At 51.5% G+C, this 23,711-nt stretch overlaps 2 protein-coding genes across 2 annotated transcripts; both read right to left on the bottom strand.

The window, feature by feature from the left end:
* Positions 1 to 2,227: 2,227 nt before the first annotated feature.
* H2BK1 (H2B.K variant histone 1) lies at positions 2,228 to 4,582 on the bottom strand. The gene is made up of 2 exons (XM_087820922.1): positions 4,451 to 4,582; positions 2,228 to 2,464 (listed from the first exon to the last, which is right to left on the bottom strand). The coding sequence occupies exons 1-2, from the start codon at positions 4,580 to 4,582 to the stop codon at positions 2,228 to 2,230; spliced, it is 369 nt and encodes a 122-aa protein (XP_087677048.1).
* Positions 4,583 to 7,828: 3,246 nt separating this feature from the next.
* Positions 7,829 to 18,524, bottom strand: ABCF2 (ATP binding cassette subfamily F member 2). The gene is made up of 14 exons (XM_016196965.2): positions 18,350 to 18,524; positions 16,711 to 16,923; positions 16,059 to 16,241; positions 15,790 to 15,961; positions 14,466 to 14,561; positions 13,588 to 13,690; positions 12,104 to 12,199; positions 11,812 to 11,931; positions 11,641 to 11,730; positions 11,193 to 11,303; positions 10,691 to 10,753; positions 10,373 to 10,501; positions 9,123 to 9,326; positions 7,829 to 8,410 (listed from the first exon to the last, which is right to left on the bottom strand). Exons 1-14 carry the CDS (start codon positions 18,507 to 18,509, stop codon positions 8,273 to 8,275), a joined length of 1,878 nt encoding a protein of 625 aa, XP_016052451.1. The 5' UTR covers positions 18,510 to 18,524; the 3' UTR covers positions 7,829 to 8,272.
* Positions 18,525 to 23,711: the final 5,187 nt, after the last annotated feature.

Below are 23,711 nucleotides of genomic sequence, written 5' to 3'. Positions count from 1 at the left end.
CAGCTGTGGCTCCTTTTCTTGTGAGGGTCAAATAAAATAATCATCCCTATTTGAAGTCACTTTGTCACTGCGAGGCTCTGCTGAATATTAGTCCTGAAAGTCTTACTCCAACTGCATGTCCCAGCTGGAGGAGCCCTACATTCCTTAATGCAGACCCAGCCTCATTTACTCTGCTGGGTGACTGTCCTGGAGGCTCAGGGGACCCATTCTTTGGAAAATACAAAAGTATTTTCTCCTGACTCTGGTCAGCTAGCTGGTGGTGACCTTTTTGGCTCAGTGTTAAGTAGGGACTTATAATGAAATACATGCCTAAGTCACAGGGCAAAGGAAGGGGGAGAAAGGAGGCTATAGCAAGGAGGAGCCTCAGATGAGTTCTCAGGCATTAGCGTGCGTGCGAGTTACCCGAGGACATTGTCAAAATGCAGGTTCCACCCTGGCTGGTGTGGCTCAGTGGTTAGAGGGTCGGCCCATGCACCAAAGAGTCGTGGATTCAATTCCCAGTCAAGAGCACGTACCTGGGTTGCAGGTTCGATCACCAGCCCCAGTTGGGGCGTGTGCAGTTGGAGGCAACCAGTCAATGTGTCTCTCTCACATGGATGGATGTTTCTCTCTCTCTCTCTGCCCCCCCCATCCCTTCCACTCTCTAAAAATCAATGGGGGAAAAATATCCTTGGGTAACAAAAAAGATGCAGGTTCGGATTCCACAGTCTGAGGGGGGCCTGAGATTCTGCATTCCTAACAAGCTCCCAGCCATGCAGACACTGCTGGACTCTGAAGGGCACCTTGAGTACCAAGGTGAGAGTCAGGAGGAGCTGAGGCTCAGGGCCCAGGGCTGGGCCTGCCCCCTGCTAGCTGCAGGACCCAGGTGTGGATGGTTCATCTCGGCACCTCCATGTGAGGCCCTGTGTACGAGCAAATTCGTGTGAAGGACGCATCCCAGTGGCAGCCACAATCACAGGGAGCCTTCTCAGCACATGCAGTTGAAGGCGACAGTCTATCTCTATGCTCACAAAGAGAACATAGGAGATTTTGACTTAGTCACTGACTCCCACCCCTCCACCCCATCCCTCGGCGCTTGGGAGAGTATTTATGGGCCACATGCCCACAAGCTGGAGCAGCGGCTGAATAGGAGAGAAAAAGCGCATGGAGTCAGCCCAGCCAGTGTGGCTCAGGGGTTGAGTGTCTACCCATGAGCCTGGAGGTCACGGTTCGATTCCCAGTCGGGGCACATGCTTGGGTTTCAGACTCCACCCCTAGTAGGGGGCGTGCAGGAGGCAGCCGATCAATGACTCTCTCTCATCGTGGATGTTTCTATCTCTCCCTGTCCCTTCCTCTCTCTGAAATCAATAAAAACATATTAAAAAAAAAAAAAAAAGCACATGGGTCAGAGGTTAAGTGGTGAACCTGGGTGAGGGACATACAAGTGGCCATTGTACTTTCTTGCAGTTTTTTCCTGTGGGTTTGAGATTTTTTGAAATACAACTGGGGAAGAAAAGTTAGGAGCCTCAACAGCCTTCCCACCCATTTGCTCTGAAATGAGGGGGAAGAAAGTATTAGGGGAAAACAAAAGCCTCTTACAGACCCCAGAAGGCTGTTTGGAAACTAGTGCGGGCCTTCCGTTTTATATTTTGAAGTGTGTAGACCCCTGTGCCTAGCGCAGGACAAAAGTGATAATTTGCCAGAAACGGCATCACAAAACATGGTCTGAAGGAGTAACAGGAGGAATTTCAGGCCCAGAGAGGGCGTGATGGAAACAGCTGGCAGCAGGCAGCGGATCCGAATCCAGCCCCAGGTCCTGTCAGCTCACTACCTATTAGAACATTTATCACATGTGCTCATGGGGCACACCCAGAAAGCAGTTTTCAAAAAAAGTATGAGTAAGGGTTATTATTCCATCTCGGTGGCCATAAAAAGTGACAATACCTGCCCTGGCTGGTGGCATCATCAGCTGAATGTCGTTCTGTGCACTGAGAGGTTGCCGGTTGATTTCCCGCTCAGGGCACATGCCCAGGTTTTGGGCAACCGATCAATATTTCTCTCTCTCTCCCTTTCTCTCTCTCTAAAATCAATCAAAACATATAAAAAAAAAAAAAAAAAGAGGGGTGAAAAAAATGATAATACCCTTGTCCCAAATCAGACCTCACCTTCACATGTCCATTTTTTAAATCACCACAGTACACAGAAGCAGTTCACCCTTTATCACCCTTTATGTAGCTTAGGTCCCGGGTCACTTGGAGCTGGTGTACTTGGTGACAGCCTTGGTGCCCTCGGACACAGCATGCTTGGCCAGCTCCCCAGGCAGCAGCAGGCGCACGGCCGTCTGGACTTCCCGGGACGTCAGTGTGGTTCGGCCTGAGTATTGGGCCAGCCGGGCGGCCTCGCCGGCCAGCCGCTCAAACACATCGTTCACAAATGAGTTCATGATGCTCATGGCCTTGGAAGAGATGCCGATGTCAGGGTGCACCTGCAGAGACGGTAGGACCGCTTTTAACGAGGAGTCTCTGCCTGACACCCCAGCCCCAGGTTGGGGACGCGGGACTGTAAGGCCACCTCACCAGCCTCTTCCCAGAGGCCAAGAGACATGGAAATAGAGGTTTGTTTTTATATCACTGTATCCAAGTTAAAAAGAAACCTTCTCCCAGCCGCAAGAGCTAACGCTATCCAGTTCTGTATGAGCACGTCAGCATCTATCTTTGACCAATTGGAATCGGTTACACAGCATTTTGTTTTTTCCATTGAATGTATTTACATAGTTCTGTTTTGTTTTTTGCATAGTGTTTCATAGTGTGGAGGAATCATAACTTATATCTCTATTCCTCTCTTAATGGGCACTTAAGGGGGGTTATTTTCTTGCTATTAGATTGTGTTATAGTAAATATGCATCTTTGGACGCTGTACAAGCCTGAGGAAGGTTATTCCTAGAGGTGGGACAGCCAGGTCAAAGGGTGTGTACGCTTAACTTGGTAGATTGTTCCCAAATTGCCTGCCAGAGAGCACACCTCTACGACCCGATCTCAGGACCAGATGAGAGGCGTTAGGAGGCCCGGGTTCTGCGGCTGGACTGGGGCCCACTCTACCACAGCACCTGGAATAATGCTCCTTCCTCAGCCTCAGTTTCCTCTCCTGTCACACAAGATTTTGCACTAGGTGATCCCTAGTAAGACAAACGGTGGGGACCTGATACGATCCTAAACTGTGAGCAGGCAGACACTGTTTCTCTGTAAAGTGGGGGGCGACTCCCCAATGACATACATCGAGCCGACGCTGGAAACAGAACCAGACGCCTCTGGTCACCACTGGCAACAGGAAACCCTCAACCCCCAGTGTCATCATCCCATCCCATTCCCCTCAGAAGGGCTTTGCAGAGTGTGGGTACCTGGCTCAGCAGCTCTCGGCAGGGCCATCCCTGGCCCAGTCCTTCCCTCACAGGTTTCAAGCCTGTTAGGCTAAGCTGGAGGGCTCGCTAATATCCGCCTCCCAGCCTCCCCCCGAAACCCACACTTTGTTCAGGACACTGGAGTCTGTCCTCTGGTGCTGCCCTTTGGGGGACCCAGCTTGTCAGGCCACTAAAACTGCTAACGGCATTCAGACTGGGGACAGGCTCCACCCCTGGGTAAGAACCTCAGGCCGACTGGAGAGGCCTGGGCAGGCCGCAGAGCCGTCCCACCTCCTCCCGGCCCTAGCTCTGCCCAGCAGGCAGCGGCTTAAAGGCCAGGCTGCCTGGGGTCCTCCGGACACACTGGTTGTTGGGTACCCATTGGTGCCCCCAGCGTGCCAGCCCCAGGAGTAGGTGCTTCGCAGAGGGGCTCTGGTGGGCTGTCTGAACAGAGAGGACGCCTGTGGGTCGGGGCGGGACCAGCAGGGAGCATTCAAGGGGCTTGGCTAGAGCTGCCGATGCCAGGTCCCGTGACTCAGTCAACCCACTGAGCCTGTAAGGACCTCAGGTCCCCCTCTGTCAGGCACACCAACCCCTTAGGCCCTCAAAGACTGAGTGCCACTCGTCTGGAAGGCCTTCCCAAGACTTGAGTCCACCTGAAGTGCTCCTTGCTTGAGCTGGCACTAACTGGAACTTCCTGTTGGCACCGTAACCGGTCTGGCGCCCGAGCCGTCACCTCCAGCCCAGACTTTCTCGTGGTCTGCCCTTTTAATTGTGGGCCACCTAACATTCCCCGTAATCGCCTTGTCTGTCCCAAAGCCCTGTAAGCTTCCGGCTGTGGTGGGGAGCGTGCCTTAAATGGCCCCTGCACCTTACGGGCGCACGAGATACTGAGAGGGGCTGGCACCTCCGAGACTAAGTTCAGCCGCCTCTAGAGGGGCCGGGTGTGCGTGAGGCCACTCACCGCAGGGCCGGACGCAACTGAGTCCCGAGTCTGCCCAGCGCCCTTCCAAGGCTCTTGGCCAGTACATTCTACACACGCGCACACACACAGAGCTAGCTCCCGGCTCTCACCTGCTTCAGCACCTTGTAGATGTACATCGAGTAGGTTTCTTTGCGCCGGTTGTGCTTTCTGGACTTCTTTTTCCCAGAACTGCGGCCCTTCCGGCCCCTGGACTGCCGCGGCGGCCCATGCTCCGTGCTCATTCTGGGTACAGCCGCCTCCCGCTCCTCGGGGCTACTTTTTATGAAGTTAGCAGCAGCCGGCCAGGTGGGGCTGGGGGCCAGCACCTGAGACGAAGGGGAGGGGCTGGGCCCAACCCCATCCAGAACACGCTCTAGGTTAATCTTTTTTTGTTGTTGTTAATCCCCACCTGAGGATATTTTTTCCATTGATTTTTTTAGAGTGGGGGGGGGGGACACAGAGAGAGACATCGATGTGAGAGAGACACATCGATTGGTTGCCTCCCGCAGATGCCCTGTTACCAGGGCCCGGGATCCAACCTGCAGCCCAGGCACAAGCCCTTGACCAGAACCTGAGACCTTCAGCCCGCAGGCCTGCGTTCTAACCACTGGGCCGAGTCGGCTAGGCTGGATTAATCTTGAGACAATTGCTCTCCTCTCCCCCAAGTGATTTCCTGTCCTGTCTCCAGCCGCTCATCCCCCAACGGCCCACTCCTCTTAGGGTTCACACACCACCAAACGGCCGGCACCCGCTGGGCTCGCCACGGGCTAGCGCTGGGGAGAGTCGGAAGGGACACAGGCCCGCTCCCCACAGAGCCCCATGATGCAGGGGAGGCCGCAGGACTGGTGCACAGGGACAAATCGAGCACGAGTCGGAGGGCTCGAGTGCGTGGCGGGCACAGAGTTCAGAAAACACAGTTCAGGCTGCAGTAGCCAGAGGAGGAACAAACGGGGACTTGCAGCTGGTCTTGTAGGGTGAGTACAATTCAGCTGGGGAGAAGGCAGGGGAACGTAATTGGGAAGAATGGGAGAAAGAAAGGGTGGAAAACATGTGAGAAGGGGAGTGGAATTAATGTGCGCGGGGCGCAGTGAGGCCAGACGGGGCGTCGGATGCAGCGGGAGCCACAGCTGGGAGGGGCCGCCCGGGGAGCAGGGAGAGCTGCTTCCCTAAGCACATGGCGCGGGGCTCGCGTGGAAGTCGGCTGCCCACGGAAGTGCGGGGGGGGGGGCTTTTAAATGGGGAGCTGCTTCTCACTTTCAATGCTGTGATTAAAGGAACCTGCGGCCGCAGGAGAAGCTCAGGCTGAGGAAAAGATTTTCCAAATCAGGAAGGGGTGGGAGGACAGCGAAGACAAGCATCACCTGTCTGTGGGTAAAACAAGCCTGAGCAAGTATCCCCGCACCAGGCTCACCTCTCGCTCAGGTCCAGCTCCCAGCTCCATCTTACATGCTGAGGTTTGAGAGGACCAGGTGGCTAATTTTTTTTTTAAGAGATATATACATATATATATATATTTTTTTAACTGTTTTTGATTAGGGAGAGGGAGATAGAAACATCAGTGATGAGAGTCATTGACTGGCTGCCTCCTGCACGCCCCCTGCTGGGGACGGAGCCAGAAACCCAGGCATGTGCCCTGACTGGGAATCGAACCCTGACCTCCTGGTTCATAGGTAGGTGCTCAGCCAGAGCCACAAGGCCAATTCTTTTTTTTAAATTGTATTTTTAAAAAATATATCTTTATTGATTTCAGGGAGAGGGAGAGGGAGAGAGAAACATCAATGATGAGAGAGTCATTGATTGGGGCCGCCTCCTGCACGTCCCCGACTGGGGATCGAGCCTGCAACCTGGACATGTGCCCTGACTGGACCTCGAAACCCCGATCACCTGGATCCTAGGTCGATGCTCAACCCCTGAGCCACGCCCGGCCGGGCTACATTCCATTCTTAATACGGCATATGGGTTTATGTCCTTTGTCCCCCCAAGGCCAATTCTTAACCCACAATAAGGCACTGCTCATCTTAGGCATGTGCAGAAATACCTATTTTATGGGCTTTTAAAGCATTCATAGTATTTTTGAGACGGGCTTTTCTTTTGGTCAAGGCGACTTTCTTCCAGTTCTGAAGGCCTCCTGTCCCCTTGCAGCTCAACTACACAGGGACCCGACGACTTTGAGGGGAGCTCAACATAGCCCAGCCATCCTCGCCTGAGGTAGCAGCAGCTCCCAGCCACACAGCTCATCCCCACAGCTCTCTCAATACCATTCTCCCTTGAACCAAGTCTCTGGAGACTCTGAACACAATGACAGGCCACTTGGCTCCAGGCCTCACTTAGGGCACAAAGCAGCAAAGTCAGTCCCCCTGGGGCTGGCATGCGGAGCACGAGTCCTAGCCCCTCCTCTGGCCTCGGCACCTTGGGTTCAGCTGCAGCTTCTTGCCTGATACTCACTGTCCCTCTGCCCAGGGCCACTCTAGGCCTTCACGGCCACCTGAGATGACCCTTCTCATCTTTCAAGTTAGAGCACCAAGCCCTGCCCACCTTCCTGGAAAATTCCCCTCCCTTCTAAACTGTGTGTGTCCTACTACCTAAGTCACAAGTTAGCATCTGACCTACGCCACCTTGCTCTCCTGTGTTGCAGGGTTTCTCATTAGATCATGAGCTCCTCGGCAGGGGGTTAGATGACATCCGGGACTTTTCTTTTAGACTTAGATGTACTATAATGAGCACTGAAAAATCGTGGCTGTGTGTTTTCCCACAGACATAGCTGCCAAGGTTTCAGAGGTGAAGTGAGGAATCCAGGTCATGAGGACGACCACTGGTGGCACTAAGGTGAGTGCTATTCAGGTTCAGACAGGCTACGCAGAGCCTTGGGTTGGCAGTAAGCTAGGTGATGCAAAAAAAAATTAAGGCTGTGGACAGGTAAAATAGAAAAACTTCCTGTATACGGCCAGAAACAGTGGTTTGAAAATTTTGGTGTGAAAAAGCAAGCTCCTGACCATTTCTGCACCTCTCCCATCCCACCAGGTCTGGAGCCTAGGAAGCTGCATTTTCAGCAAGCAACCCAAATGTGCGATACAGGCCCCACGTGGCAGGAGAGCCTCAGACCACTGAGAAACATGCTCCAGGAGGCTATTTCTCAGTGTGGTCCCCTGGCCAGCAGCAGCAGCAGCATCACCTGGGAACCTGTTAGAAATGCTGCTTCTTGGTCTTACCCCTGACCTACAGAACCAAAAGCTCTGAGCAACCTGTGAGCTAATGCATCCTCCAGGTAATTCTGACATGTTAAAGTTTGTGAACCACTCGCCTAAGTAAAGGCACATTTTCAAATCAGCAAAAGGGACTGAGAGTTCTTCTGGATCCTATGGAGTAGTCTTCAGACCACATCCATCCCACCCACATCCACCCCAGCTCTTGCTGAAGGGAAACAAATGTTGGCAGTGCAGGGAGGAGGGGAGCAAAGGGCCCAGAGACCTGAGAAGGAAAGCAGGGGCCATGGCTTCTTCTTTCTTTATTGGACGCTTTGTAGATGTCACGCAGGTCTAAAAGTTACACTGTTAAATAATTATTTAAAAACCGATCAGGACTAAAGCCCTGATCCAGAGCTCCAAACCAGAAGCAGAAAGGAATAGGGGCGGTGGGCTGGGGGGTATTCCTCCAACATCACCGAAACCCAGAAAACCAGGATCCTAAGCTCCTTCACAAGCCAACCAGGGTGTGGGCCCTTGGGCTAACCATCAGGTACCTCTGGCTGCATCACTCAGGGCTAGCAGGAACAGCCAGAGGAGTCCAGACATGGACAAAAATAATTGGAAGGACAGGATACGGACAGGTACTGTCCAGCTGTAGCTAGGATCACAGAGTGCAGCTAAGGCAGGTGGGGCAGGGGAGGAGCTGGGGAGCGGTACTGCAGCAATGCAGGGTGTGGCCCCAGGGGCTCACACATTATGGGTCCTCCTGGTCAGCTGGGGCTCCTCGCCCACCAGCTTGGACTTGAGGTGCTCCTTGTAAGCCAGGATGTCTCCAGGCCACTTGGTGATTGTCTGCTTCTCACAGACCCAGATTTCTTGCGCTACCTAGAAAGCAAATCCTAGACTTAATAATCCTGGCCAGCACTCTCCCCATCCCTGCCCAGGAGACTGTTCTTGGGGAATTCCAGAAAGAAGACTCCACAGCCTCCCCAAGACCCTTCACCAGCCTCATGTCCAGCACAGGGTAGGTTTCGCTGCCTTATGATGTTTGGAATGGCTTAACCCAAGGGTACTGTGACTAACAGGTTTGGAGCCTCCCCACCTGGGACCCGCTGTCCTCCCGATTTCCAGTTCCCTAGCAGGGCCTAGATCTGTTCGGAGGCTTCACTCTCAGCTCCACCCCACCTTCCCCCAGGCTTCAGAGAAATGACCAGCAGCTTTTCCACCAAAGACTGGTGGTAGCCCTCTGTCTAATCAAAATCCTCCTTAGTACACTACTTCTAGCCTGAAGAATCTTGGGACAGTGGAAAAGCACCCTGTTCTCTATTCACCTCCCTCCTGGATTCTGGCCAACAGTATCAAGTAGGCTAAGATCCCCAAATAACTACTGAATAAATGAAGTGTTTCCGTTAGGGCTTTGTAAGTTTCCCAAAGAGCCGTAAGATCTGGTCCAAACCACCCCGTCTATGCCCCAAGCCCTTTTCCCAAATCCAATAAAAAACTGCGTTAAGTGCCCCCTACATGTCATGACTGTCTTCCACCCAACCTTCCCCTATATGCCCCCTGCTAGGGCTCGCACCCGAGCCAGGAGCCTCACCTGCTGGATGAGTCTGAAATCGTGGCTGACCAGCATCATACCACCCTCGAACTCATTGATGGCATCAGCCAGGGCATCGATGGTCTCAATGTCCAGGTGATTGGTGGGCTCATCCAAGAAGAGCATGTGGGGGTTCTGCCAGGCCAGCCAGGCCAGACACACTCGGCACTTCTGCCCATCAGACAGGTTCCGGATCGGGCTCACCTGAGCAGAACCGTGACATTTATGTAAGTCGGTGTTACCCCCACCAAACAGCACAACTCCTCTTTTCCCTCTCCCCCTCCATTAATATTATTGCCATTTTATAAAAACAGGGGTCAGGAAGACCCAAGATCAGGCAGCGACACAGTCATCAGTCTCTCCGGTGTGAAAGGAAGGGATCTGGAAGCTGGAAGCTCCTGCCGTTACCAAGGCATGCCTCTCACATGCTCTCAGCACTTAAATCTTAATGATTCAGCCCTGGCTGGGTGGCTCCGTTGGTTGGAATGTCGTCCTGTACACCAAAAGGTGGCAGGTTCGATTCCCAGTCAGGAGGCAGCTGCGTGTGGGAGGCAGCTGATCGATGTTTCTCTCTCACATAATTGTTTCTCTCCTTTCCTCTCTATAAACAAGAGAATGAATGAATCTTAATGATTCTGAGCAATCCAGTGCACCCTCAGTCCAGACCTAAATCCAGGAACTTGTTTTCTAGGTTTAGTTTCCCTTGCCCTCAAGCACAAAGGCTCTCCTGCTAGTCAGGGAGCAAGGGCATGGCAGAGACTGGCATCTGTCCCTGCCCCTCCCTCATAGAGAGACCTAAATGCTCTACTACAGTGATGTTCAACAGGTGTGCCACAAAATTTTTCAAACATGCAATACCTGACAACATTTAGTCAAAGGCAAAGGCACTGACCTCTGTTCCCTTAGACTGCCAAGTAAAAATATGACAACAGCCAACACAACAACAACCATCCAGTGTGAATGAATCAAAATACCTTTTTTTTGTCAGTGTAGCAAAAAATATATTTTTTGGTTGCCGCAGAATTTTAGTAATTAGTTTGTGCACTGTGCAATGAAAAATGTGGGAAATCGCTGCTCTACTACATTAACAACCTGGGGCAAAGGAAAGGCAACGGGCTCCCACTCAGGGGCTGGAATCACAGGAGACTCTGGGGCAGCATCCAGACCTGGGTGGCCAGGACAGTGTCCCCTGCCCAGCCAGCAGTCTCCCAGTTCTCCAGGTTCTTCCCACGCGCCCTCCACTAACTAACCTGCTGTTTCCCGGTGAGGCCGTATCGCCCGATGATCTTCCTCATCTCTTCCTTCTCCTTGATCTCAGGATAGCACTTCATCATGTACTCCAGAGGCGAGAGGTCCAGGTCCAGCTGCTCTTGTAAATGCTGCCAGGAAAAAAGGGAGCCACCCGGGTATGAGGGGCATCCAAGAACCCTGCTGGGCTACTCGCCAGGTAACTCACTACCTCCACCCAGGCACCTGTTCAAGGAGAAGCAGGCAGGAGCCAACTTGGTCACATGCAGCCCAGTTCCCACACCCCAGGGAGTGCCCCCACCTCAACCCCTGGCCCGTACCTGATGGTAACGCCCTATCTTGACATGAGAGTGTTTCCGGATCATCCCATCTGTGGGTAGTAGCTAGAAAGAAAGAGTAGTAAATGGAAAGACAAGAACACAAAAAAGGAAAGCCGGTCAGAAGTAGACACAGGCAGTAGGTAAACAAACATGTTCATACTGAGCAAGACTCATACAACTTCCTACAGGGAACCTACAACACCACCTCAGACAGCTACTCAGAGCCCTGAAAAATACTTAGGAAGATACACTGAAGCAGATGTTCTCAGCACTCAGTGGTAACTAAATGTCCACTATTGTGAGCACCACACTGTGTAGCAAAGGACTCGGACACCCACCACACACATTTTCTAAAATAAAATCATATCTCTAAATGCACAGATGTTCCTGTATTCTAAACACTCTCAGTGAAAACACAAGAAATACTGAGACACATGCACGTGTCCTCTCTCTTAGACACTCTCACCCTCTCCAGAAGTTCCACCCCCACCTGGCGCCATACCTCTCCAGTTAGCAGCTTCAGAAGAGTCGACTTCCCTGCTCCATTGGGCCCTACCAGAGCCACTCGTGTGTCAAGGTCGATACCAAATTCTAGATTATTGTAGATGCAAGGCTGAGGTGGGTGTGAGAGAGAGAGGGATGTGAGGCCAGGGTACCGATCAATCTGGCTGACAGACCAACCCCAGAGGAGGTGGCAGTGTGGAAAGGGTGGCACTCTCGTGGCAGACTCTAGTCCATTGCCCCACCATAGACCCAGGTGAGTACTCTTCCTGCCAACTACTTAAGAGGGGCCACGGAGTCCCTGGATGAGGCACCCCAGCTGCCACACCTGAAAATCCCCCACAGCCCAGGACTTAGACATGCTCAGCACAGAATAGGAGACTCTACCAGCCAGTTGACGCTCACCTAGTAAAATGAACCCCAGCCTCCCAACCACACACGAGACTCACCCCATCTTTTGTGTACTTGAAGCTCACATTCTGCACCATAATGACAGGTGGGGGGATCTTGCCACATGGTGGGAAATAAAATGACAATGTCTAGGAAGAGGAGAGGGCATTCATCAGGTTAGGTTCTTCACTTCACTTCATGACACCTCACTCCACCTAATCGGACCCCACCTTATCGCTCACGACCCGCTCTGTCAGTCCCGATGCCATCATTTTCTGTAGCGTCTTCTCCTTGCTCTGAGCCTGCCGGGCCAGCTTGGCACTGCCATGACCAAACCTAGCGATGTAGTTCTGAAAGAGACCAGAAAGGAGCTTGGAGTATAGGCAGGTGGCAAACAATGCATCTTAAATGCAGGGTAAGAACATAGGTCACTTCCTCCTGACCTCCTCCAGCACCCCAAACTCCCCGAAACCCTCATCCCATCCCCTGGAGAATGTGAGCTCCGCTCTACAACCGCTCTACCTTCATGTGCGCGATCTGATCTTGCTCCCAGTGAAACCTCTTCATCTGGTTCTCCTCCAGCTCCAGCCGGGTCTTCACATACTGGTCATAATTACCCTGCAAGAAACACGCCAGTGAGGGGGCAGCGTGACCTCGGTCCTGGGCTCTCACCCAGGATTTAGGGGGTGCAGGACAGCATATGACTGGGCCCTGGCTAGAAGACTGTGAGTAGGGACAGGGGAAGTGCACTAAAAAAGCATATCCTGACCTGGAATCTGGGATCTTTCAAAATGTGTGCCTCTGCTAGCTCAGCCAGAGCAGGGCTCCAGATCAGACCCTCACATTAGCCATAAAGACACCACAGCATTGGAAACAGCCCTGAAAACCACTCATACAGATATCACAAGGCTTGCAGCTTCCGAGGAGCACCCCTAAACTCCCCACCCCTAGAGGCTGAAGCCCTTGCAGTTGACAAGAACTGTTCCCAGGAGGGAAGACATTAGACAATCAGATTTAGGACCCGGCAAGCCCTGCACAATTGGACGGCCATGGTTTCTATCTGCAAAATACTGGGCTCAACCTAAATATCCATCAAAAAGGGCCTGACAAATAAGGTACAGGACACCCACACAACAAAATACCATGCAGCCACCAAAATGAATGAGGCTGATTTACATATACCTATGTGAAAAGCACTCCAATATACAGTAAGTTTTAAAAGCAACCTATAGCCCGGCTGGTATGGCTCAGTGGTTGAGCATCGACCTATGATCCAGGAGATTGAGGTCTGATTCCTGGTCAGGGCACATGCCCAGGTTGCAGGCTCGATCCCCAGTGGGGGACGTGCAGGAGGCAGCCGATCAATAACTCCCATCACTGATGTTTCTATCTCTCTCTCCCTCTCCCTTCCTCTCTCTGAAATCAAATATATTTAAAAATAACAATAATAAAAAATAAAAGCAACCTACAGAAGAGAATGATTATTAGTATTATAACTATGATATGTACACAGGAAATTTTCCACAAATGCTTGCAAGTACACAGGGAATTTTGGAAGGCTACCTAAGAAACTATTAGTACTCCCACGGCAAGTATAATTATGAATGAAGAGGACTCCTATTCTTCACTTGATATGTTGTTTGAAACAGAGACTATGGAAAGACACAAAAGTAGACTGTTGAGGAAGGAGGACAAATGTGCCGACTGTCAGGAAGCGGTGAAGCAGCTATTCAGGAAGGTAGAAGGCAGCCTGGGTACCATGGAAAGTCAACCTCTTTGCCACGAGGCAAACACACACCCTGTGCACAGCCTGCCAATCCAGGATTATGGCCCAAAAGCCATTACTTTGGGACTAAAATAAAACAGGCTGCAGGATTCCTTGTCCACATCTTTTTATAGCAATAGGTAGAAAGAATCTGCTAAATTTGGTGTGTTTTTTTTTAAAGGAGAACTTCAGGGAATCGGTAAGCACAGAGGCTTCTGTGGAGAAGCTGGGGCCCACTCACCGTATAATACTTCAGTTTCCTGTTGTGCATGTGAATGATGTTGGTGCAGACACCATTCAGAAAGTCCTGGGAATGCGAGACGAGGACCAGGATGCGCTTAAAACTGCAAAGCCAAAGAGCCAGTCAGGGAGGGCTCACAACTGAGCCAGTCCACAACAGTAAGCTGAGAGGCAGCCCAGAAAAACCTTCACCTTCTCTCATCCTTACACCTGAGCAAGGACACTCTGATGCCTTCTGAAGTGGGGTGAGATGGTCTGAGTTTCCCCCATCTTCTAATTTTAAATTAGAACATCTCTATGTTCTAATTTTCAACAGAATGGAGCGGAGATGGGAGTACCAATGACGGTAGAAACGAAAAGTGTATGTGCACAAACCCACCCACGAACGCGTCTAAACTGTGGATGGGAGGAACTGGAACAGGCAGTCAAAACCACCAAGCTCTTCTTTTTGAGAGAAGGCACCGCATCACCGCAGAGGCCGCTGACACCTTCCTTTAGAGTTGCTACAATGGCCTGGGCTACTCGGCTCTTTAGCCTGAGAAGGACCACTGCCACATTGGCTATTTTCCCTTTGTCACTACATCATGACCTTAGATGAAAGTTTCCCTTTAAATTGTGTCTATAAATGCAGCTAAATAGCCTTTAACAACAACAAAAAAACACCCACACATTTCAGACTAAAGAAAAGCAATCAAACACAAAAGCTGGCCCTAAAGGTGCTCACCACTCTGTCACTCTGGCCTTCACTATGGCCTCACTTCAGCTCATTTGCTCACTGCTCTAATATCAGGGCAGTTTCTGGGCATCCATTTCCTCTGGACTCTGCTCAACTCCCTCCTCAGCACCTGCCACTCCCAACCCCCAGCCCTGCCCCCTTACGTCTTTAGTTCCTCTTCCAACCACACGCAAGCGTCGAGGTCCAGGTGGTTGGTGGGCTCGTCCAGGAGCAGCATGAAGGGCCGGATGAAGAGGGCTCTGAAGGACAGCAGAGGACAGAGCACCTCAGTCCAACGGGTGCTACACAGAAAGCGACTGCCATGCCTGCTACCTGCAATTCTGGCCAGGCCTGGCGTGAGTCCCAAAATCAACTCTAGGTTCTATACCTCAGAGAAAAGGGAGATCTGGGAGAGAAACGAGAGCTGAAGAGCAGAGATTAAAGGGCAGAAAACAGGCTTGAGAAGCAGAGGGATGATGGGCTTTAGAGATGAGGCTGCAAAGTCCTTATGAGTCTGCAAGTCTTTGCACTGAGGCTGGTGACCATCAGGAAGAAAGGATACAGAGTAAATTGCTACAGCAAAAGGTACTCAGGTCAGACCGACCTGGCAGGGTTGCTGGACTCCAGCAAGGAGTCGGGAGAATGTTCTTTTCCTAGATGGAATCTCAAGACAGGAGAAGCGAGGGGATCGCTCTGGTTCTCACATTTGTGGAGCTTTTCAGAAATAAGATTTCTGGACATCAAACTCCAGTGTTCTGAGTGCACAGATCCAAAGGAGAGGCTAGGGAATGTGTATTTTTGAAAGCTCTCTAGGCAAGCCTGAGTGGCTAATCCTTCCAGCATGTGGAGTCCCTGCGCTCATGTTCAAGGCACACACAGGCAGCCTTGCTGAGGCACTGTGTCAAGGCTCACCAGTGCACCTGGCTAAGGAACCACCTATTTAACCAGGGACTTTCTTGGGAGATTGCTGGAGGAATGATGGTTATGGACCTTGGGGAAGGGATTAAGCAAAGAAAACAACAACTCACAGACACAGACAACAGTACGGTGATTACCAAAGGGAAAGGGGAGTGGGGGAGGTAGGAGAGGGTAGAGGGGAGATAAATAAGTTAGGGGGAAAAAGGGAAACAAAAGGGAGAGAAGAACAGGTATCTTAACAGCTATGGAACATTCTCTCCTTATAGAGAAACAATAAGACTGAAGCACAAAAAGGGTGAGAAGAGAGTCAGGAGGAGAAAGACAGACCTGTTCCACCCTTTACCTAGGGCTGGTCCCAGGATTCCTACACACTGTGCCAGAAACCCAACGGCGACCCCTTCAGTTAGGAGCCCACTCCTTAGCCCACATACTGACCCTCCATGCCGGCGATGTCTGCGTCTTATTTGGCACTTACTGACCACTGGCCGCTGTTCGAAACACTTCTACTACAGTGAGCTTTCAACCGAGAGAGAGGGGGGAGCTACAGAGGGTGGAGGAGGGGGGACTCACCTGGCAAGGGCAACCCTCATCCTCCAGCCCCCACTGAAGTCTTTTAGTTTCTTGCGCTGCATGGCAGGTGTGAAACCCAGTCCGTGCAAGATCCGAGAGGCCCTCATCTCCGCCTTGTCGGCATCCAGCTCCTCCAGGCGCTCGTAGAGCTCCATGAGCTTCTCACACTCAGCTGTGGGTAGTGCACAGCCATGAGGTTCCCTGGGCCCTTCCTGGGGGGCAGCCCCCCACTCCCACTCCCACTCCCACGCTCAGGCCTGGAGCTCTACCATCCTCGTGAGCCAGCCGCTCAGCCTCCTTCTCCAGCATGGCCCGCTCTGTGTCCACTTCCATCACACACTGCAGGGGTGTCTTGTCACTAGGGGGCATCTCCCGAGTCAGATGGTAGATGTCGATGTGCTCAGGGATGGGCACTTCACGTTTCCCAATGGCAGAGAGCAACATGGACTTTCCTGAGGGGCAGGCAAAGAACAGGAAGGGGACACTCAGCACAGCATGGCCCATCACTCCCCACACCAGTTCCTCCACTCCAGCCAGGCCACAACCTCACCACTTTCTGAGTACCTTCCTTCCTTTCATTCATTCAAATCCTGCCATTACCCCCTCCCCATTCTTAGCACACCTTTCCTCCAATCTCCTCCAGTCTCCCCCCTCCACTGTGAAGTCTGTTCATCTACAATGGCCTCACACCACCGCCCCACTCCTCCCTCCCACCTCTCCAGCACCTACTGCCTGTAACTAGTCATGGAGTACTTACCACATACTGCTCTGTATTGCTACCTCCTTTTCCCTGGGCATATCTACTCTCCCACCCATCCTGTAAACGCCTTGCTTTGTACACAGCTGTTGCTGGTAAATACTTGCTGAGCGACAGATGAGCCAAGGAGAGATACCTCCCACCTCGCTTCCCAAGGGCCTCACCAATTCCATTTAAGCCAATGAGGCCGTAACGACGGCCTGAGTTTAATTCCAGTTTGGTGTCACTGAGCAGCTCCTGACCATGAAAGGTGAGGGAGAGGTTGATAATGTGAACGTCAGTACTGTTGGGGTGAGAGGCAAGGACGCCAGTGACAGCTCGAGCAGCAGCTTTCTTCATCTCAAAGTCCTCTAGCTCCTTGGACAGCAAATCCACTTCTGGGGACAGAAAAGAAGAGCCGTTTGGGAAGAGACTTGGCTCTCAAACAAAAAGGCATAGCCTAGAGTGCCCAGGTAGCTCCAATATAGATCAGACTTTTAACCTGAGGGCCCTGGTTTCCAGTCCCTGTTCAGACATTTCATCCAGAAAGTACCCACCTCACCCCTCCCGCCTGAGGATACTGCTTACCATGGTTCCTGGGGGCCTAGAGGGAACCCCAACTCTCTCCTTTAGAGGTCACAACTCAGCCTGTTTATTCACTCTTGCATTCCTAACTTATCCCTCCACTACCCTGACCAGGAATAAAACGTCCCCGTGGCCTGACTTTAATACACCAGCTTTCTCCCATAACTCGTATTTTGGAGGCAATTCCTACCACTCAACTCTCTCCTCTCAATCATTTTTAACTCCCCTTTTCCTGAATTCCTAGTTGTCTGTCATAATTTGCATTAGTAATTCTCTCCTCTTCAAATATGTACTTAGTATCTCTATCATACTATCTGCAAGGTTGGTCATACAAAATAGCATTATCCAAGACATGGTCCTGGCAAAGACCAAACAATTTAGACGGAAAAAAACCCAGAACAACAGAAGATAAAACACAAAAAGGTAACAGTATGAGATAGCACAGGGGTGTAGCAAATGGAAATATTGAGGTCAGGTTTGACTGGGAAAGGCTTTGAGAAAAATGTCAAATGTAACTAGCATAAAAATCGTGGTATTAGAACTTAGAGAGTAAAAGGAAAGAAACATGGTGACGATTCAAGGGATAATAATAGTATGGATGGAGTGGAAGGCCTGTTTAGGGAAGTCTTCAGGGGGCAGGGAAGGCTGGGAGCAGGCTGCCAAGGGCTGGACTATTCTTTATCATACACTGCCACGTTTCGCCACCTAGACTGGCAGTTACGAGCGGGTAGACTGTGTTTATTATAGTACCTCAGTACGCAGCAGTGTCCAGCACTGGAGAAGTGCTCACTAAATACTTTTAAAACTATAAATAACAGAAATGCATCTCTTTCCCAGGAAAAACCCATGAAACAATTGATAAGTTTCTTAATGGTACAGTCACTACCCCTTGGGAGAACAAGGCTAACATGTGGCAAAGGGCCTGGCACAAGGACCATCGGGGTAGGAATGGAAACTGAGAAAGGGGCAGGGAGCTGACCCCCTCCCTCCTCACAGTCTAGTGGACAGAGCAACCCGGCAGCGCAGCTGCTGGCCACCGGGTGTGTGAGACCCCTCTGTTGTTTTCTTGAACAGTTAACAGGATGCCACAGCCTCCAACTCCACTGTCTGGGTTCATGACAAGTTTGGTGGCACCAGATACAGTGTCCTGACTCCCCAAGGGGGGGGGGGGGTGTGGAGGGGCGTGTGTCCATTAAGGGGTAGCAGCCGCCCCAGGAACCTGCCTCTCCCTCAAGTCACCTGTGGTCTCTTGGCCATTGACCTCCTCGTTTTTCTCCTCTGCCACCTGTGGTTCTGTGGCAGCATCTCCGTTCTCTTCGTGTCCCTTTCGGGGCCTCTGTCGCGCTTTGGCCGCTTCCTTCTTTTTGGCTGCCTTCTTCTTGGCCAGGTCGGAGGGCATGGTGACGAACCACGGCACTGGGTGACTGTTCTTTCGGGGAGCCTGAAGGAAGGCAAACACACCGCCCCCCAAAGTCTTATAAACTTGGGGAGCGTGCCGGGGCCTCCTCCATCCCTCCGGGGAGCTTTCCTACCCGGCCTCCGAGCCCCAGCTCCGCCCCTGCCCGGTCGCTCCCGACTCTGTCAGCCTCTCAAGCCAATGCCGATCCGCCGCCGCTCTTCTAATCTCAACATCTCCTTCCCTCGGGCTTTGTCCACCAATCCCCACCGCCTGCCTCGCTCTGGAAACGCTCCTCCTTTCGGGGCCGCCAGATAGGGACCGGGCTCTGCCCCCCGGCGGAGGGCACAGGTCCCGTCTCCGGTTTCCCCACAACTTGGCGCCCCGCGCTCCGGCCGTCCGCCTCCCGTCCGCCCCGGGCCTCCTCGCCGTCGTCCCCTCCATACCTCCTGGCCGTGCGACCCAGCTTCTCCCCGGGACGCACTCGTCCCCCCCCCCCCCCCAACACACACACACCGGTGAGTCCCCTCGGGGTCTCCCCCCCACCCCCCCGCCGAACGGACCCCAACCTCCGCCCGTCAGTTTCTCCCCCTTGGCCTTTTCTTCTCCCTCGAAGACTCCAACATCCATCCCGACTCCGCCCGTCCTCCCTCTTCTCGTCCTCCTTCCCCATCGCTGGCCGGCACCCTCCCCCCCAGCGCCCCTTCCCCCAACTCACTGGGCCTCGCCGCTCGGCCTCTGTCGCAACAGAGCTGCTCCTGGGGCTCCTCCGCGTGCGGCCGGCTCGCCAGCCAATCACGGGCCCGCGCGGCTCTCGGCGCGCTTCCGCTCAGACTCCTGGGAAACGTAGTCCTCGAGGCGCAGTTGCCGAGGCGGAGAACGCTCCTCGAGAACTACCGCGTATCCCAGAGGCCTCGCGGGACCCTGACGTCATTACAACGCGCCAGGTCGCGGGCTTGAGAGTCCCCGAGCCCCTTGGTCGCAGAAGCGCGGCGGGCCGTGGGAACTGCAAGTCCCAGGTTGCCACTCGGGTTAGCGGGCTGGGTCCTGCAGGCTGTACCCCCGCCGCTCGAGAACCCGTGGAGCTAACCGGTGTGGACGGCGGGGCGAGCGACTACACTTCCCAGATCGCATCAGGCGGGGATGGGTCGAAAGAATGGGCCGGGAAGTGGAGGGAAGGGGAGGGAGGTGGAGGGAGAGCGAGGACCTGAAAGAAGTCTCGCCCGAAAGAAAGGCGTCCTCGCTTCTTGAAACCGAGATTTAGAAAGCTACTCCAGTTGTAACCAAACTTGAAGAAGGTGCTGATTGTTGTTCCTGATCCTTGGCCGCTTATCCGCTCCAGAATTGTTAGGTTTCCATCGAAACCATGTAAAGTTTGGTGGGAAGAGCCCTGAAGTAAAACAAGACCCCTTTTCTGAGTGTACCCTGATTATCAGTTAGCCATGTGCCCTTGCAAGTGACTTTTCCTTTGCGCCTCACGATTTAAAATCTCCTACAGGTTTCTCATCGCTTAGGCTGTAAATCCCAAATCTGTATCCTCAAGTGCAAGGCAGGATTTTTGAGACCCCGGTGAACTTGCTCCTGACCAGCAGCGCCTCCCACAGCTGGAGGGAAGCAAAAGGAAGCTGTTACTCCTCCTGAAGCTTAGAAAAAATGAACTCACTCCTCCACCCACATAGGATTCGTTTTCTTCCTGAAATTTGATGCTCGAGTAGAATCTAACTACTCGTATTTCAGATAATCCATCTATTTCACACCTTCATGCCTTTGGAAGTAACTTTTTATAGAGTACCCTCCACCAATGAAGCCCCCACTATACATTAGGCCCAGAGCGAGATGCTGGAGTTGCAGTGGTAACAAGTCATTCCCTAACCTCAGAGAGCTCACAATTAAGAAGGAGCGTTAGAAAAATAAACAGGCCATGCATGGCATTTAGGTGGTGCCTTAAAAGGAGTGACTTGTGTGTGCTGCTGGAGTTCCTGGGTGGGGAACTCACTCGACATAGCATAACCAGGAGCATGAATTCTGGGAGCAAATTGCCCGAATTCAAACCCCAGTGCTACCATTTACAGTGCTTGACCTTGGGCAAAATACATTCTCTCCTCTATAAAATGGGAATGATTATAGTACTTAACCTCCTATGGTTGTTAGAAGGATTAGAGTTTAATTCTTGTTAATTGGCTAATTATTACTTAGCCAGAGTTCTGCTAGACTACTTTTCTTGCCCTTTTTTGCTACTAGTAGAATCCTTGCCTAAGTCTGCACTAAGTATTTATTTAATTTATACATTTAACAAATAGTAAGCATCTACTCTGGGCATTGTTTTAGGTACAGAATATAGACAATAGTTGACTGCAAAGCCTTTCTTTATAAAGCAAAGAAGTTACATATGATACGGGTCACATAAAATCACTCTTCCAAGCACCTGTCTACAGTATGCCTCCCTCTCCCAGCCTCATTAAAATGAGTGGTTACAGGCAGGTTACAGAGAACTAACATTTATTATGCACTTCGATTTTTGCAGTTCCATTTAATCTCCCCAACAGATCCTGAGGTGGGTATTATTACCATTTTACAGATTGAAAATAAAGGCACGGAGCTGTTAATGCAACAACACTCTGGTAGGAGACAGTGGCAGGATTTGAGGCTGGAATTTTCTGCTTCTGGAACTCCATCTCCGTAAAATGGCTCAGGATACCAAGAGAAAGACTTATAATCAGTTAATTCTCTGAAACCACCTACATAGCAACCAAGCATGTCCAGGATTCCCCGTGAAGCAACAGTTGCTGCGCAGTCTTCCCTCAGCACAGCAAGAGTGGCTTAGAAAACTTGTATACTGCTTAGAAGTTATGCCATTCCTACCCAAGGGTTAGATATCTTGCAGGGAACAGATCTGAGGATGAGGGGAGAAAAAATGGGAAGTGGGAGGAGAGAGAAGACGTGGGTAGAGTAGCAAAGGACTGGGTAATATAAAAAATCACAGAAGGTAAGTGCTGGAAGCAAGAACATTTGGTCTGGACTCTTCATTTAAATATGAAGAAACTGAGACCCAAATTACCTAAACACTTAGTAAGTAAGAAGGGTCTGGAACTGTGCTGTTCAATGTGGTGGCCTCTAGCTGCATGTGGCCATGGAGCACTTGAAATGTGACTAGTCCAAACTGAGATAAGCTGTGTCAAATATGCATACAATTTCAAAGATTGCATGGGGGGGCTGTAAAGTACTTCAATTTTTCAATATTGATTGTACACTGATATAATAGTTTGGATATATTTAATACTATAATAAAATCTATACCAGAAAACTTAAAATTATATATACGGCTCACATTTGTGGCTCACATTATATTTCTATCAGACAATGCTGATCTAGAACCTATTATCTTCCCAGAGTGTCCCCATTCTGCTTCCCAGATTCTCTTCTAACAAGTCATTTACCACCTTTTATGTGCCAGTGGCTGAGGGGAGATCAAGTTGTGGTCTAACTGAGGATAAGACCAAAACATAGCAAAGGATAATGGTGCTGGTGAATTCTGTCTTATATACTCCCTAGAATGATGGTTCTTAACTCTACGAGCTCCGGTGTCCCCTTTTAATAGCAAACATTTTTTATGACATACATTTACTATTTTTGAGACAAAGTTCATAGATGATATAATCTAACTACACACATAAATTTCAAAAAATTAGTGTCTTAAATTAACCCTAACAGAAGAAGAGAAAATCCTTTCTAATAAAATTATATTATTTCAGTATGCTAGAAAACATAATTAGATGTTTATACCTATACGTAGGATCACCTTGAAAATAACAGTACAAACAGACAGAACACTGTCAGTGACATTGCTATCCCTGATGGTAACTCAATAAATTCCTGAACAAAATAATCTTTCTTCTATTTACATAATTAAATTCCTTGAAAACCCAGCACATATTACCACCCTGCAAAGTTACTTCATCTTTATATATAAAACATGGGCTCAAGGATCAATGATTATGACATTTTTTTTTAATTGGACAGGCCAGACAATTCTTTCTTGTGTGATACTATGTTACAATGTGCAGGACATCTAACATTCGTGGCTCCTCCCCTCAAACATTTGGCAACAAAATTGCCCCCATACACTTCCAAATTAAGGGCGAGGGATGTGTCATCCTGGTTGGGAACCCCCTGTGGTTGTCAGAAGCCCTGTGGCCCCCCAGCCTCCCCTGGGGGCTGTTTTTCCCTTGCTCACCAGGGCTTAGCTGCCCTGGCCTTCCCGGTTTCTTCTCTAAGCCAATCTCTTTCCTCTTCCTGGGCCTTCTGTGCTTTGCTTTTTATCTGGAAAACTCACATTTTGTTTGGGTCACTTGCTGAGACTTCCCCAAATCCCCAGTCTAATTCCTCCTGTCGTGTTTTTCCACTGGACTCTACGTCTCTGCAACAGCACTTACGATGGTTTGGGATTTCTATCTACGTTTATATTTTGCCAGTCAGTGTGAGTTTAATGCCTTTTTCCAACACCCAGCCCCCCGAGGGCGGGGACCACCCCCACCCCATCTAGCCCCGGTATACTTGGTACTATTGCGATGGCCTGGAACTTAGGAGGCAAACAGCAAACAGTTCTGAAATAGCTGAGTGGTTGATGGGCTTCTGAAGCCCATCGGGAGGAGTCTAGGAGGCCGAAGCGTGATCATTGCGGGGGAAGGTATTTTTTCCCCCAGGGCAGATGGGAGATGGGGTTGAAGATCTGTGGGTTAGCGTCTCCGGAATGCACGCTTGTTCTCGGGGGGCGGTGTGTGGCTGGCCGGGCGGACCCCGCGGGCACGCGGTGCAGGGAAGCGGCGGGGCGACCATAGAGTGGGCACGGCGGAGAGAGCGGCCGGATGCGGTCACCATAGAGACGGGGACTGACAGCGAGCGGAAGAGGAAGGAGTGGGCGGGGCTGTGAGGTGGCAGCGGCTGCAGCGGCGGAGCCGGCGCCTACGCCGGGACCTGGGGTCTGTTCCTCCTTCCCCGCCCTCCCCCCGCCCGGGGCGACCGGGACGCAGCTCCGGGCGACAGGAGCGGGTGCCGCCCCCACGCCCTCGCCCCCGCTCCCCGGGAAGGCGCGGCTCCCGTCGGTCACATCCTGTATCCTGCGCCCCTGGCCAGCCCCCCCCCACTGCGGGCCTCGGGGTGCCCCTCGTCGCCCCTCGCCCGCAGGCGCAGGCAGGCCTGTTGCCC

The sequence above is a fragment of the Miniopterus natalensis genome, chromosome 10, assembly GCF_054644295.1.
Source record: "Miniopterus natalensis isolate mMinNat1 chromosome 10, mMinNat1.hap1, whole genome shotgun sequence".
Lineage (NCBI taxonomy): Eukaryota > Metazoa > Chordata > Mammalia > Chiroptera > Miniopteridae > Miniopterus > Miniopterus natalensis.
Note: the sequence above shows the minus strand (reverse complement) of the source record. Positions and strands in the feature narration are given on the sequence as shown.